This window comes from Panthera uncia (assembly GCF_023721935.1).
Source record: "Panthera uncia isolate 11264 chromosome A1 unlocalized genomic scaffold, Puncia_PCG_1.0 HiC_scaffold_17, whole genome shotgun sequence".
Classification (NCBI taxonomy): domain Eukaryota; kingdom Metazoa; phylum Chordata; class Mammalia; order Carnivora; family Felidae; genus Panthera; species Panthera uncia.
The window spans coordinates 86,323,646-86,341,087 of NW_026057577.1; the positions used below are offsets into that span (position 1 = coordinate 86,323,646).

The 17,442-nt window shown below is 40.7% G+C and overlaps 1 protein-coding gene across 3 annotated transcripts in view; it reads right to left on the reverse strand.

The window, feature by feature from the left end:
* Positions 1-17,442, reverse strand: part of EPB41L4A (erythrocyte membrane protein band 4.1 like 4A) — a 263,653-nt gene that overhangs the window by 33,247 nt on the left and 212,964 nt on the right. For 2 of the 3 annotated variants that reach the window (XM_049647720.1, XM_049647719.1), the window contains 5 exons: positions 16,019-16,109; positions 12,815-12,898; positions 12,099-12,209; positions 4,184-4,231; positions 3,108-3,185 (listed from right to left, as the gene is read on the reverse strand). In XM_049647720.1, the coding sequence (XP_049503677.1) occupies positions 3,108-3,185; positions 4,184-4,231; positions 12,099-12,209; positions 12,815-12,898; positions 16,019-16,109 (412 nt within the window). The remainder of the gene's footprint in view (positions 1-3,107; positions 3,186-4,183; positions 4,232-12,098; positions 12,210-12,814; positions 12,899-16,018; positions 16,110-17,442) is intronic. The other variant, XM_049647721.1, reaches the window with a different exon arrangement.

The window sequence follows — 17,442 nt, forward strand, 5'->3', positions numbered from 1 at the left end:
AAGACTTCTTTATGTTAAAAAAATAATCCAGCAAGAGGTGCCCAGGTGGCTCCATTGGTTAAGCGTCTGACTTCAGCTCAGGTCATGATCTCACACTCCATGAGTTCGAGCCCCGCGTCAGGCTCTGTGCTGACAGCTCAGAACCTGGAACCTGCTTCAGATTCTGTGTCTCCCTCTCCCTACTCCCTCTCCTGCTTGCACTCTAACTCTCTTTCTCTCAAAAATAAATAAACATTAAAAAAAATTAAAAATAAAAAAATAAATAATCCAGCAAGAAGGAGTGACAAAGGGAACAACATCCCCAAAACCACAAAGAATATACACATCTCCAAAAAGTAACCCTGACTCTGCCTAAAGTTCCACTAGACACAGCAGAGGCTTCAAAACATTCAAAAAACATATCTGTACAATCTTTGACCGGCTGTCCCAGGGTACAGTTCCCCCAGGGAGACAGGAAAGTGGGGTGTGCCAAGTGCAGGGTCTGGTTTCAAAGGTAATGAAGTATTGGGGCTGAATTTAGAGAATTTGCTGGCAGGAAGTAGCACATCAGCATGTTCAGGATTCAGTTTGCCCCTTTCTAGGGTTACCAGGTTCCTTTAATAAAAACACAAAGGACGCTACTGAGAGCTTGGTTGTGTCACACTACCGGCTGAGATAAGGCAGGGTAAGGTTGAAGAGATTCATCCTCTCCCCCAAAAAGGAGTCTTTGAACAAGTAGGAAGTCAGACACGAGGAAACAACCCTTCTTCACAGACAGAAGACTCAACAGGACTGTCAGTAGGGCTGCAGTTTAAATATTCAGATCTCTGCATCCTGATGTGGAATGAATGGGTTCTGGCAAAATCTAAAAGGCTAATAATTGGACAGAAGGGTTAACGGTAGCATAACACAGTGAGGAAACGGCACCCAAAGGCAATACGATGTTTCTGTCCCCCCTTCCTCCCTGCACACTGTCACCTGCTGCACCACTTTCAGGAGAAAATGGAACTAGAAGACATATTTTCCCCTCTGCCTAGTTTTTGCTAGGGTCCTGAGAACTCGACCCTAGACTGCATCTTACACAGACAACAGGCAACTTATGTAACCCTGGGGCAGTACTTCTACTGGCAAAATAAATGAGTTGGAAAGGCTTTGGGTCAGAGTGTGTTTGAAAGTGATTTCTCATTAATACCTTACAGAGTATAATTGCATGTCAACATTCAGAGCCACCACCACTCTAGAATACACTACTAACACACTAGAAAGAAAGCCAATCTACAAAATCGCTCATGGAAGGCAAAGGGAGAAACTCGTGAGGGAGAAAACACCTATGAGGAATATTAAAGCTGCTCCAACTAGATCGGGAATGGACTATTTAAGGACTTGTTGGCAACTTTTACAGGGTATTTCATTTGTAACAGCAAATGTCACCATGAGCACTTTGGGCCCCAAAAGACATTTTTTTTAATGTTTATTTATTTTTGAGAGGGGAGGGAGGGGCAGAGAGAGAGAGAGAGAGAGAGAGAGAGGGAGACAGAGGATCTGAAGCAGGCTCTGTGCTAACAGCACAGAGCCCAATGCGGAGCTAGAACTCATAAATGGCGAGATCATGACCTGAGCCCAAGTTGGACACTTAACCGATTGAGCCACACCCAGGTGCCCCCAAAAGACAATTTTTTTTAACAGGTCACCTTCTGAGAAGTTGAGACCAGAGCATCTATGAGCATAACTTAGAATACAACAAGCAAAACAAATAAATTTGTTAAGATACTGGCTTGATCAGTAAGTACAAATAGGAGGAAAATCTGGTTTTTTTGTTTTTTTGCCATGTTTTGTGTTGTTTATGCAGATACTGAATTTCAGAGTAGGAAGAAGTCACCTGAGGGAAAGCTACCCTCCACACTTGGGCTTTTGCAGATGAAGAAACCATAATCATTTCCTTGAGAAGGGTGTCATAACACACTGAGATCTTACCTCTATCTAGTGTGACTCCAGCCCCTAAGAAGGTTCCACAGAGAAAACTTTCCTAAGACAACGATCCGCTCTTACAATGCTGTCTGGGCTATTATGACACAGGCTTTAGAGTTAGGCAGGACAATTCAGTGTGTGCCAAGCACGAGGGCTTCAAGTACTAAAGAAAGACCTTAGGGATTATCTCCTCTGACTTCCTCACTTTACACAAGGGAAAAAGACGACCCAGAAAAGTAAAGCAACCAGGCCAGAGCTCCCCATGAGGTGGGAATGAGTTTCCTAGTGGTGGCACTACTAACATTTTTTGGACCAGATACGTCTTGGGTGGGAGAGGGCTGTCCTGTGCATTGCAGGATATTTAGTAGCTCCCCTGGCCAATAGAAATCCCCCCACCCAATTTTGACAATCAAAAGTGTCTCAAAACATTGCTGAATGTCCTCAGAGAGTGGAAGGGCAGGACAAAATTGCCCCCGGTTGGGAACCACTGGGTTAGAAGCTGAGACAACCAGAAACCAAATCCCTCTCATTCCTCATATGGTGCTCTTTCACTATGTGAACACTTTTTGTTCAGTAAATACTTTGGGAATAGGGAGAACTGATTAAGGCATTAAGCTATCACTAATACTGAGTACATGTTAAATGATATTATTAACAAGCTCTTAAGAATGAGACATTAAATAGCAGTCTTAAAGATATGAACTAAATACATTTATCCATCTAATTGTATGTTCCTGACATGAATATAAATGCATATTTTCATGTACATCTATGAAACAATGAGTCTCTCCGTTTTGGCTGGGCAAAATATGGCAATGTCAGTTAAAAGATACTTCAGGGAGAAATTCCTCTAAAAATGGCAAAATTTCTTACCATCCTTAAACAAACTCACTACACATTTCACCTAAATATAGATCATCTTTTTTTTTAATTAACAAGAAGAGACCCTGATTGCCAAGTTATTTAATCATCTTATTATAAAGATCAGACACTCAGTTCAAAGAGCTGCAGTTTCCTAAAATAGTGCTTCAAAACACTGCCAGATTCCTTATTAAACACAGAGGAGAAAATCAGGCTTAAAAATAGAGGATGCACAGCTTCTGCCACCAGCAGCCACCTCTGATTTTGGAGTTCCAGATAACTACGGTTTCAGATATTACCTGTTTCTCTTTTTCCGGTGTTCTCTATTAGAATTTTCTGATTCACTACCACTGCTCGTGTTACAGCGTGAGCGTGACCTGAGGACAAAATGAGAAGAACAAAAGAAAAAAACCCACATTTATGACAAATAAAATTTCAGGAAGGTTCATATTGGTTCTTTGGAATGACTTTTGCAGTGAAATGACTAAGCCAAACATAAGTAGCTGTATCATCCCTCCCTCAGTCAGTGTTACTCAATTCAGTAAGACATCCGAATGAGTCTACAGACATGTGAAAGCAGATGAAGGCAAATGTCACCATGCTCCCCAAAAAGACCACAAAATCAAGCACTTCCAACAGAACTCTGACACGGCAAAGCTCTAAGTCCCTGTGGTAGACTAACTATGGACACAAAGTCCTGTCACATCCCCCACCCATCGACAGAGGTAGAGTCTATTTCCCCTCCCTTTGAATTAGCCCTGGCCCTGTGACTGACTTCATCAACAGAATGACATGGAAGGGATACTCTGCCAGCTCCAGGACTATCTCTTAACAGGGCTGGTAGCTCCTGCTTCCTCCCGGCCGCCATCTCAAGAAGCCTAGACCAGCCAGGGAGAGAGACCATAGAGAGAAAGAAGCCCCAGGCCTCCTACCATTCCACCAAGACAAAAACCATGAGAGAGAAAGCCCTCTTGAATATTCCAATCCTAGCTGCCATCTGACTGCAGCTTCATGTGAGACTAGTGAAACCAACCTGTTCATCAACGGCATCATATAACATACATATGGTTGTTGCTTTAAGCCACTAAGTTTTGGGGTGGTTTTAATATAGCAATAGATAACCAAGAGAGTTCCTCTGAGATACAATGAAGCAGAAAAAAAGAGAAATTGCTAAGGATGCTACAGAAGGTAAGATTGAGAAACAACTGAAGCCAAAACTGACATTTGAAAGTCAATTTTTTGATCATAGCCTTAAAGTAGCCACTAATAAAATCATAACGGCAACAACAAAAAAATCCCCGTTCTTGCTTCAACTCTGAGTAGTGCTAATCCTTCCTCCCTCTCCCTGACCCTCCTTCCATTTTTACTTTTTTACCTCCTCCTTTGCTTTAGATCTGAATCTTCACCACTGTTATGGGCTTTCCTATAGAAAACAAATAAATGAAGATATTAAAGAAAATAGAAAGTGATCAGTTGGCTAAGGAAAACACAGCAAAATGAGTTTCATTTCAGTTAATGCATCTCAGTTTTGTATTCTTTCATTCACCAAATATTTAAATCACACAATACACCCAGTCCCAGAAGTAGAACAGAACACTGGCCTCAAAAAGCCAGCAACCTAACAGAGGTTGCAGACAGTCTACAAACAACAATGCACAACACGTCTGTTAAATTCTATTCATCTGAAGCTAGGGTTGTCTGCAGTTCCTAGGTCTGTAATCTGCCCAGTCAAGTTCTGCCATAATCTAAATGACGTCAGCTCTCACTTACATGCCCTTTCCAACACCCTGGCCCGTGACCAAGTCCCTTGACCATTTTTCAGATGATCTCTTTACGATAACTCAGCAATTCACATCATGGCCACACTTTGGACATTATCATCTATAACCACCTCCAAACTTTGGTCTGTGACCACAATCTCTTCCCCTTCCTGTTTATACCTCTGAACAGCTTTGATGGGGCCTCCTGGTTAAACATGCAGGCTCTGGAGCCAGACAACCTGAACGTGACTCCCATCTCCTCCACTGAGGAGTTGTGTAATTTTTACTTCTCTACTAAGTGCTTTAGTTTTAATGGAACCTTCCACAAGAGTTGTTATGAGGATAAAATGAATTAATACATTTAAAATGCACAGAGTAGGACCTGACTCACTGAAGCACCCAGTAAATGTTAGCTGTTATTATTATTGCTTTTTTCCACTACTTCCATTCTACCTTTCTTTGGTCTCAATAGGACCGTTTGTTTATTGACCTTGCTACTTCCCGTCAGCTTTTCTTGGCCTTCTTCCTGACTCAACTGAGATTTCCCTCATTTCGATAACATGTATGCCAAGACTCAGAACTTCCTCCAACTCTCTGTTTTTGGTTCAGCCTTTTGGGCAAGATCCCATTCATGGGTAAATCAAACTATCCAGGTCCTCTAAGCCAGCCTTCAACAGCTGGCTGAGCAGTGCTGGAGGGAGTTACACAAAAGGGCATATTAGTTACACTACAAATCCATGTTCATAAACTTCAGGTGAATCCACAACATCCTAACGCCTTTCTATGATCTAAATACTCTCTCTCTGCAAAGCAGTTTCAAACCCTTTTTACCTTGTAACCCTCTGATACACTGGTCCCTCTGCATCGGCAGTTGACTTTGTTCTCTCCTTCCAAAGGCAAAAGTAGCCATCAGATGGCAACTCTTTCATCTTCCTGTTACCAAAAATAAAAAATGCCTACATCTTCCTCTGTTATTTACAGATCTGTCCTCACAACTAAGGTCAGTCTCTCCACCTGTGTTGTGTGGGTCCTATCACCTCTTAACTTCTCAATGACTTTCAGTAACTACTGTCTTATCCCTGACTTGTCCTTATGGAAAATTCTTTTACCAGCTTTTCACGTTATCAAGTTTCTACTATTTAAACACGCACACATCTACTTGACTCCACATCCCCCTTCATCTTTTTCCCAGTCTCTCCTCTCTCCTCCAAAGCACCAAACTTCTTAAGAGAGGTGCCTAAGCTCCTTATCTCTGTTCCTTAACCCTTTATTACATGTGCCTTCACACTCTGATGGGCAGACATGGCTCACGCCACATTCCCCCATTTCTTAAAAATACATATATCAAACAACATAATGTTGAGAGGTCTCTGTCCTTATATCAAAATTTTCAATAATTTTTATTTAGTATAAACACAACTATATATATGTTCACAGATTATCTATACAGCGTTTAAAGAATACAATTCCATTCTTGTACTGGTTTTACAATTCTTTTAAGAGACAATAATTGCCTGGTTTTCTATGTACATATCATTTCCTTAGTTCTCCTTATTCTTATCACTAATTCTTCACCTAAACTCTGAGAGCTACAAAACTCTTCCTGAGATGTATGAACACTTAGGACATCTTCCCTGGACCCCTGTGCCCTCCTGCTCACATCCGGATGGTCTATTCCCTAGTACTGCTGCAGAAACATCACTCTGATTACTCTCTTCACTAAAATCCAGGGAATTCTTTCTGCTTCTTTGTAATGGACCCCCTATTTCTAGTTGTCATGACTCCTTGTCTTGTTTTTGGAGAACATATCTTTCAGTTGTTAACAAACAAAGTCTGCATGTCAGGTACATATTTTTTTTTTTTTTTTTAGAATTGGAATTTCTCAAAATATCTTTATTTGACTATGTAATTATAGTTTATCTGGGCTTAAAATCCTAAATTTAAAAGAACGTCCCCTCAGCATTTTGAAGGCAATACTTATCTTCTTTCTCTGATATTGCTGTTAATGAGCCCAATGTCACCATTCTGATTTGTCAACATTTGTGCATGAACTTTTTTTCTCATAATCCTCCCTCCTTCCAACTTTTACAAAACCTCTCTTAACCTACAATGCTTTAAAATTTAATGATAATGGATCTTGGAATAGATCTAATTTTCTAATCTATTATGCCAAATGCCCAGTAGCTTCTCTCTATAAAGTTTGATTATTCAGTCTGGGATATGTTATACTTTGTTATACTACTTCTTTAATAGTTTCCTCTCCTGCATTTTCTTTTTTTTCCTCCCTAGAAATTTCATTAGTCAAATGTTTGATATCTACGTTTGATCATTTTTATCCTTATTTCCACATATCTGTTTTGCTTTTGTTCTGCTTTGGGGATGATTTCCTTAACTTTACCTTCCAAACCTTCTATTAATTATTTTAAATTCTGCCACAGGAATATGAAGTCTAAGAATTCCCACTTGTTCTTCTCATATCAAAATTTTCTTTTTTCTAAAGATAATTATACTTCTAAGACATTTTCTTTCTTAAATCGTCTCTATTTCCTGTGAGTATATACACATGCTCCTTACTCTGACTCTGTCTTTCCAAACAGAAGCAATCCTCAAATGCCAAGTGATGACGGCTCTCTCCTCATATTTAAGAATTAGGCACTAAAAAGACTGGGACCCTCTGGATGGTGCAGACCATGTTAACTGATGGCTTCACTGTGGTGTGGAGCAAAGTAATGTGGGTAATCTCAACCATTTCACTGGAGGATCCCTTGAAAGTTGGTATCTGTAGGTCTTTTGGATCTTGGATCTGTCTTTCGTACAGCGAGAGTCTCTGATTTCATGCTTGGGAGGTACAAACCTGGAGTCTAGCATTCTGGGAATAAAGAGGGAAGGTACCTCTTTAGTAAGCAGATTTTCACTCTTTTGACTTTTCCTATGGCCACAATTTCTCTTTTCTCTTAAAGCAAGTTCCTTTGAAGGTAACTCTCTTCAACTAAGCCAAATAAATGCTGGAGTTTCCCTCAGCTCTGTCACTGGCTTGGTGTTTGCATTCTATCTATAGTATCTATTTAGATAATATCGTCTTTGTTTCATATTTCAATTTACATCTTTAAGAAATTTACCTTTTAGCCGACAGCCAATCTATCTCCAGACTTCTACCCAACAATCCATGTGAATCCTGCACTTAAACTTCTCAAAAATACCAGAAATTCTACATATCAAAAACCAAACTCACAGTTGTCCTTTTCAAGCCTGTAATGTCCCAGTGACTGTTATTTCAGTGCATCACACTTTAAGCCTGGATTTCATTCTTCACATCTATCACTCCTTCACCCCTCATATCGATCCTCCCAACCCTCCCGATGGGTCTCAAAACCACCCACTTCCTTAAATCTTCACATCACCATCTTGGCCCAAGCTCCCATTAGCCTTCGCCAGGGCTTGCACAGTAGCCTGATGCCAGTCTCTCTCTTTCCACTACTGCCCTCATCCACCTTTGCTCCATAGGACAAGAAAGCTCATCTTTATGTGATACCAATGTGATCTTGTTATAACCCCCTCCTAAAACCTACTGGTCTAACAACCCACATCCTCAACAAGGCTCAGGTGTCCTAGGAGGTGTTTTCTCTCTGGACTCATTTCTAACACATTTCTGTTCACTCTTTATGCTTGAGCAACACTAGCAGCCGGTAAGCCTTCTCATGAATGTTCCCCACTCCCTTCCAGAGGCTTCCAAAGCTTCCGTGCATGCTAACTCCTCCACCTCTCTTTGCCTATTCTTGTCTCATATTCCAGTTCAAAAATCCAGCCTCTGGGAACCTTTCCCTGGCCTCCCTGACTCATCAACTCAGCAAAACTTCCCCTAATAGTCCTGGTTATACAGGTATTTGGATGATCAAAGTTATCAAGTGGTTACTCTTGGGACACGTGTACTTTTCCGTATACATGTTAGGTTTCAATAAAAAGTTTTCTAAAATACCCCTAAGCACCACATAACTCTCCGTCAAGAATATATAAAAGTCTGAAGTGCACATGCATTTATATGATTCACATATTTCTTCCTCAACTGTAAACTCCCAAACCGCAGGGACTCTCTTGGGTGATATTTAACACAGTGCCTACATAAAGTAGGCACTCAATAAATATTTCTGAGTGTAAAGATGGATAGGGGTGAAAACTGTATTGTCAGAAGGTAGGCTGGCTTTCTTTTTCTAGAACAGGAACATTTAAAGCAGGCTTCAGGATCTCCATGAACCATGAAAATTACATGAAAGTGTGTACGTATATCTAATTATGTACTTTTTCCCCCTAAGGAATGATCCAACGTTTCATTAGATTCTCAGAGTCCTCTCACCCAAAGAGGGTTAAGGGTCAATGTTCTAACCTCATCCAGAATTTGAGAGATGTACTCATCTAATGACAAACAACTGGCAAAATATAAAATTTTGATATCTTCTATAAAACATGTTATTCTGGCATCCATCACAAAATAGAGTAACAGAATCCCGTTATTAAATTTAAGTTCTTGAGATTCTTCTATGCTTTTCACAAATCTCAGTTTTAAATGCCAGAGTTACTCTAGCCATGTAAGGATTTGTGCCCAGGGGCAAGGTAAATATCTGTGAAGATAAAACAAGACTGACAAGGACAGGGACACTCAGAGGGCATTTACAGTGGAAAGAAACAAAGAATGAGCTTTAGCTCTTCTTTGCCAACATGTAGCAATGGCTAGTCTCAAAACATACATGCCCAATAAAAGACCTTTCAAGTGATACACATAACTGGACAGAAGGCTCTACGGCCATTCAGACAACAAGATTCTCTTCCCTATGAATCAAAACAGTCTTTCCCCTGGACTGTGTCAATGAAAGGACCCTGTATCCACTCACCACAATTACTTGTCTGTACTTCACAGGAAGCCAACAGAAAATGTATCTCAATATAGAAGTCATTAAGTCTAGATTTCAGAATGTATATACTCCAGACTATTGCAAGCAATTAGTTTGAGGAAAAAATGTAAATTTTGGTGTATTTTAGCAAAACTTGATAAATTCATTTCCAAGTGTGTTAAAATCAAAATGGCCATCTGCTCAACATGTACAATAATTTTATACAGGGAATGCTGTCAAAGTACACTAGCAATTAAGGACGAAAAACTATACAAACCTGTGTCTTTAACAATAATCATGCAGTGCCAAATTCTTAATATATTTAGTAGTTCTCACTACCCATGCCCTCTCAAAACACAGAGGCACTCTAAAGTATCTCCCAGTGGTATTGCCTTGGTTTTAAGTGTTGTCCATGTTGAACCAATCCTTAATAGGGAAATCTTTCCTCCTGCTTTACTTAAATGATGATTAATATCCCTGCCTTTTTCAGACATATAGATCTGTATCCAAACCCAGGTGTGTCACAAAGGACAGCTACCTTACCTCCCCCTAGCCTCTGTTTTCTCATCTGGGCCAGGTATTTTCCATTGGTACTTAGCCCATCCAAACCCATCAATAATCTCCCTCGTTTTGTCAAGACTAGAGGGGCACCTGGGTGGCTCAGGTGGTTAAGCATCTAGCCTCAGCTCACGTCATGATCTCATGGTTTGTGAGTTCGAGACCCACATCAGGCTCTGTGCTGACAGCTCAGAGCCTGGAGCCTGCTCCGGATTCTGTGTCTCCCTCTCTCTCCAACCCTCCCCTGCTCTCACTCTGTCTCTCTCTCTCAAAAATAAATAAACATTAGGGGCGCCTGGGTGGCTCAGTCGGTTAAGCGTCTGACTTCAGCTCAGGTCATGATCTCACAGTCCGTGAGTCTGAGCCCCACATCGGGCTCTGTGCTGACAGCTCAGAGCCTGGAGCCTGCTTCAGATTCTGTGTCTCCCTTTCTCTCTGCCCCTCCCCTGCTCATGCTCTGTCTCTTTCTATCTCAAAAATAAAGAAAACATTTAAATAAATAAATAAATAAATAAATAAACAAACAAACAAACAAAAAAAAAAAGACTAGAAGCCTGAAAACTATTTTCCCAGACTCCTTTGCCAGCTGGGTTCCACTTAGAGAGACACCCAAGTGAGATCTGGAGGGAGGTATGCTTCTGACATCCCTGTGCATTCATGCTTGCACTCCTGAGCAGTGGGAGCCCCATAGCATTCGCACCTCTAGCAGGGGCAGCAACAGCAGTTGCTACAGTAGTGGTGCCCACAACAGCATGAGCAACGAGCACAGATTCATGAAGGCCAGCTCAAAGGTGGACACAGTTTTTGATCTCCAAGTAATACCCCACTCTCCTTTAATCCTGTCAGCCCAGGGGCAGTATAGCATCCATATCTCAGGGGTGCACCCCTCCTGCCTTTTGTTCCTCAATGCTTCTCACACTTGTGTGCAATTCCCCACATTAATCCCTCTCTGCTGGAAATGCCTAGTGACTGAGTGATACATATGCCCATTTCTATAGGGTTATTACAAGGATCAGATAATATGTAGCAAGCAATTTTGCTTAGTACTTGGACCACGATAAATGCCAACTATTATTCCTTTATTCTAGCTAATCACTGGTGGTCATGATTTAATTCTGCCTTTCCTACCTAGTAGGTGAAAGTGTTATTGACCTTTGTCTCCTTAACCACCGAAAGATTTCATTGAAGCTGGACCTGGTTTGAGAAAGCTGGGGAACAAGACTCCGGGAAACTGGCAGAAGTGGAAGGAAATCAAATGGGATGAACCAGCAAGTATCAACAAGGGCACAGAAGGAAGAAGGTCTTCTGCTTTCTAGATCCACGGTGATCATGATGGTTATCTGAGAACATGACCTGACCTTCCCGTAAGTATAAAAGTTACCTATAAAATACCAGTATGCAGGCACTCAAAGTGAAACACAGTCTCTGTGATGTAGGAATGAAATGAATTTCACTGGTTAGTCATTTCTAGGTCTTTTCTCAGACCTGTTACATTGCCCAGACTGCTTTTCAGAGAGTCCCAAATTTCTAGATATGGACTTTCTTTTTTATAATGAAGTACACACAAATATAATCACAAAAACAACCTGACCTGCTGGGTAAAATGTAACAGGATCCATTTTCTCTGTATTTGGAAAGGGGCTTTGTTAAAATTTATGCAACAACATCAGTCTGGAAAACAGAGCACCAAGCCTCAGCTAAGATCTACCTATAAACGTAATTTTGTCCTCTCAGGTCAGAACATTTAGTATCTTTTATATATAAAAATAATCATTAATATATATTATATATGTTATATATTTATACATACCATATAATATATATTGTTAAAATATGTACATAATATATATTTTTTTAACTTATCAGTCTTAATAGCAATACAGAAAGCAAGTTCCTATCAGTATTTTATGAAATTATTCTCTGAAACTCTGTTTAAAAAGAAATGCTTTTATCTCAATAGAACATAAGCTTTCTGTTATCCTGAGGAGACCGTCATGATATTATGAGAATAACTTGTGGTAAAAAAGCAACTGGGACCCAGACTTTCTGTTGAAAACTAAAAATGAAGTGGTAATGTTCAGCTCACCTCCTCCTTGTCGGCTGTACAGAGTCATCGCTCCCACAGGAGGGGTTTCGGCGACGCGAGGAGGGGAACTTCGGGGATTTCATGCGGTCACTGGGAGAGTTGTAGAGTCCGCTGGAGTAGGAGAGGAATGGTCAACAATGCTCGAAGAGGGCTTGGAGGAGCAGACACCCCAGCCCAGATCTATACAAGTATTGGCTCAGTAGGTTAAGCATCTGACTTTGGCTCAGGTCATGATCTTACAGCCAAGAGTTTGAGCCCCGTGTCAGGTTATCTGCTGACAGCACAGAGCCAGCTTGAGATTCTCTCTCTCCCTCTCTCTCTCTGCCCCTCCCCTGCTCTCGCATGTGCTCTCTCTCAAAATAAATAAAATAAAATAAAGTAAAATACAAATAAAAGAGGGGAAATTATCATTAGTATGTCATTTGGAGTTCAGAAATATACTCTCTTATTCTAAACCATCATAATGACCTTTCAAGCAGTTTCTTAATACATACTGCTTTCTCTTCCTATCTTTCCAGGAGAAAGTTTCATGTTAGGATATATCCTGTTGATTTCTACTTCAGAAGTTCCCGGTCATGCTGATTTAGGAATCTGACTGCCATGTCCATAGCTAGTAATACCCAGCCACAAAGCAGTTGGATTCCCTTATTTAATGAGCTGCAATTGCTAATCCCACTTCTACTGTTCTCCTTCAGAAAAACAATGATTCTCTTTACCTCTGGGGGCCATTTTCTTCCCATGGTGCATGAGATTTGTTTCTTTGGATATCAGGGCTGTTCTCATTCTTTGCTTTCTTAAAGCTTTAATTTAAAAAAAAGAAAAGAAAAGAAATTAACTAGAGAATAAATGGGAGTTAACTTACTTCTTCAGTGAAATTGTTTAACAAAATGTTTTAAAATATAGTCTTTAAAAAAATATTTTAACGTTTATTTATTTTTGAGAGAGAGAGACAGAGACAGAGCACAAGTGAGGGAAGGATAGAGAGAGAGGGAGACACAGAATCCAAAGCAGGCTCTAAGGCTCTGAGCTGTCAGCACAGAGCCCGACACAGGGCTCAAACCCATGAACCGTGAGATCATGACTTGAGCCGAAGCTGGATGCTTAACCAACTGGTCCACCAGGCAACCCTAAAATGTGTTTTATTTATACTCGTGACTCATTCCAAAAATGGGGTGCCTGGGTGACTCAGTTAAGCATCCGACTTCGGCTCAGGTCATGATCTCGTGGTTCGTGAGTTCAAGCCCTGCATCGGGCCCTGTGTTGACAGCTTGCCTCAATTCTGCCTCCCTCTCTGCCCTCTCCGCCTGTGCGCTCTCACATGCATTCTGTCTCAATACATAAATAAATAAATAAATAAATTAATAATAAATAAATAAATAAATATTTTTCAACAAGAATACGAAGTGGCGGCCTAAAAAAATTCATGTCTCCAGCAAGTACTTTTGGGTCTCCCCTCCACCTTTTTTTCTAGTATTACTGCTTTAAGTCAACAAAAGCCAGGTCATCCACTGTTAAGGAACTTTAAGGAGAGTCTACCTGAAGGAAGCTAGGGCAAGTGTTAAGGCAAGAAAAGAAGAAAGCTGAAAAGGAAGGAAAGCTGGGGTATTGAGGCTTATGGGGCTTACTGCCTCTTTTCAGCTCTGCACGTGGGTCTAAATCTATGCAGGTTGGTCAGCTCTGGACAGGCTCACGGTACCCAAATTGACCTTTCCCAGTCCCCCGTTTCTGCCATATCTTGGCTTCCTCCTTCCAAATCAGAATGACTTTTAAATGCCGTTTCCTGACCTAGTATCGTCTTTCTGCCTAAGAATGTAAATATAACTGAGTTGTTATTCAATCCAAACAAATTTTTTTTAGACACACATGGGCAGACACAGAGAAAAGCCTGGGGCCACCAGTGGCAGAGGGGAGGTGTATTATCTCTTATTTCCTGGGAGTCTCAGCCTCAGAAAAAGAGAGCTGCTTAACTCCCAATCCACATTGAACCCTGGCTTTTTGAGGAATCCTCTACATAACTGTCCTTGAACAGTCACAGCAGGGTTCTTCGTAAGAGCCAACAAAGAAGAAAGAGCAACAAATGACAAGGTCATTTCAACAAGGAAAATAAACTTGTATCCTAGCATACTATACCCATAGGGAATTCATATAAGCCTAGGGCACCTGAGTGGCTCAGTTGGTTAAGTTTCTGACTCTTGATTTCATAGTTCTTGAGTTCAAGCCCTACATCCAGCTCTGTGCTAACAGTGTGGAGCCTGCTTGGGATTCTCTCTCTCCCTTTCTACTCCTCCCCGGATTGTGCTCTCTCTCTCTCTGCCCCTCCTCTACACATGCACACACTCCCTCTCCCTCTCAAAATAAATAAACTTTAAAAAAAAAAACTAAAAAATTATAGATTTGACAAAGGCACTTAACTCATTGCATTAGCATATAGTATGTAGGTTTTATTTTTGACCAATATATTATTTTGATCAAAATTAAGCAATCTTTTGAAAATCAAATGTCCGAAGTAAAATCTTACTTTTGAAATGAGAAGTAATAAATATGGTAGACACGTAATACACCAGTAGAAAGTGTGTGTGTTTAATAAATCAGAAAGCAAAAGCGAAAAGAGAAAAGGGAGATTGAGAAATTCAGTTGGGAGATGAAAGGGGAAATGGGAGAGCAGGCGAAAGTTAAAGAATAATGAAACCCTGGGTGGCTAATTAATTGCATTCACTCCCTAAGCCATTTCTCATCTGGAGCTTGAGTGGGAAAATCCGGTCGCCCTTCAGGTATCAGTCCTAACGGCAAGAATGCAGTTGTAAAGGGGATTGAACTCCTTCTGTACATTCTAAAAAGGCTTGGGATCCGAATTTCATGCCAGATTACTGTTCTTATGTTGGACTTACCATAAGCGTACCCTGTACATACAGATTAAGCTGACGCTCTAGCCACAGCTGTGAGGCTAAGGCAAACACAGTCAACTCTAGCATATGCAAAGGCAAAGAACCTGTCATTCCAAAAAGAATCTATGAAGGGAGTGTCCTGGAACTAAACAAAAGAGACTGTAGGCAAAACCCTGAGGAAAACACCGCAACTCTGAGAATCCTCGTATCTTACAGTTATTTTGCTAGGATATTATAAACTGTATTCCTCAATCTAGGTGAATGAAGACACCATTATTTACTAACAAAAGATGGAGTGGATGATCAAAGAAGTCTGTCAAGGTCACATATTTCTGACTGCTTGGATTTCTCCATGATGTAGGGAGCTATCTCTATAGACAAAGTGAGCTGATGAAAGCTGCTCATTGTATTTCTCAAATGCTGGTCCGTGAACATAATTGGAGATAGGAAAAACTGACGCGGAAACAGCGTCTTAACAGAGAACAAGGCTGATCTTTCATGGAAACAATCCATGTAATATATTGAGAGAAAGTCTTTCTGCTGGGGATTGCGGCTGGGAAAATTGATGCAGAGGACCATGACAACTCTTCATACATATGCAATCACTGACTTCTGAAGCCCTCGCCTCTAAATGCTATAATGCTATAAACCCTTTTTCCAGGGCCACAGTTCAGTGCACCACGGTAATGAACACAGCGCATTAAACATGAATATCATCTACTTTATTTCACAGGTCCCTCTGACTAAGTCCATTATATCATGCCATTTTAAAAAGCACGTGGAATTTTCCCTGGGCTGCCGAGAACGCAGATCACAGACTGTGAGTTCACCATGCCAGCAGGAGCATTTCCTTCAAATGAGAGAGGCAGGTCCTGATGTTTCTGTTCCACTGGCATTTTTCAGGTATTCTTTCTCGCAGACTATTTCGATCAAATGTATTAACTATCAAAGGAAAGAGATTCTTAACCTTGCCAACAGGAAAAAGCATTTTTGTGACAGCACACACTAGTATGTTCTTTCGGTTAACTGACTGACCTTTTTATTGATGAAGGTGCAGTGATTTTAGTTGTTCCTTCATTTTCTCCATTTTCCATGTTTCCTGTTACTCGATTGATGCTGTTTGATCCTAGTAGCAAAGAGGGGGAAGGGAAGATGGAAGAAAAGAGACAGTGGTGAGAAAAACAAAAGGAGACAAGAAGTTATTTTAAACTCCAACTTCAGGGACATCGTGGCACATTTTATTGATAAATTATAATTCTAAATAAATAATGAATCACCCAGTAAATCTTAGGTACCGTTTTCTGACATGTACTAAGCCTTTAATACATAATCGTGTCCAAGAGGGTCTAGGATATGACATCACTTTAAAATGGGCCCTTTTGAAACTTTAAGAGTGAACTAAGTCCCCACTTCATGGATATTCCTTAGACTACTAAAATACGATTCTAAGATATTTAGCACTATACACTGGTATGTAAGACCTAATAACCAGTCCCTGATAACCACGTTGTGAAGAAATTACTGTTTTTTGGCATGCCATGATAGTCCCCATTCTAAATCAGACCAAAAATATTTCAACTTATAATGCAAATGGCAAAAAAAAAAGAGTAATATAGATGTGATTTCTATCACTCACATGGGGAAAAAAAAAGTTTTCAAATGTGTTTTTTTATGCAAACATCCCTAAAAGCCTAAAACTGACTGTTTAAAAGCTACTATTCCACATATTTGCATACAGGCTAGATGCACCAGCAGAGGGAGCCCCGGCAGACACAATGTTGGAAATCATGATTCAAATAAAGGTTAAGTGAAGTGTCTAGGCCCATCCAGGAAGTCTGGATCCCATTCTCAGAACGGAGGCTGTTAAGTCTGCAGGGGAAGTGATACATGGGCACTGATGATGACGACTCCTCTCAAGTGGCATGCACCTCACTCTGGGAAGTGCAGGAAAAACCAGCAAGGGGACCCCCAAAGTCCTTGTTCAATTAACTCTAGGTGACATGCAGGTTGTTTTCTTCAAAGTGGCATCTTGCAGAAGTATGTCCAGAGTTCAAATCCTCTGATCCTAAGAGTAATCACCACTAACCACTGATAGTTTTTGAGCCCTGAAGTGAGGTTGTAATACTATTAAGAGCTAATATTTATTGAGCACTTACTATGTATCAGTTGCACTTCATGTCTATTTACTCATATAATCTTCAAAATAATCCTAAAAGGTTAATATTATCCCCATCGTTAAAGATAAGAAAAACGGGCCTTTCCCAAGGTCCTACAGCTCATGAGTGGTGGGACCAGCTTTGCAAACCAGCAGTCTGGTGCCAGGCATTAGCTCTAAACCACCTTACATAGGTTTCCATGTGCCACCTGCACCCCACCCTCAAACAGTTCAAAATTAAGGGTCCGCTGGGAGAGACACACTCTTTAGAACACTTGGAGGCACGTTTGACTACTCATCAGGA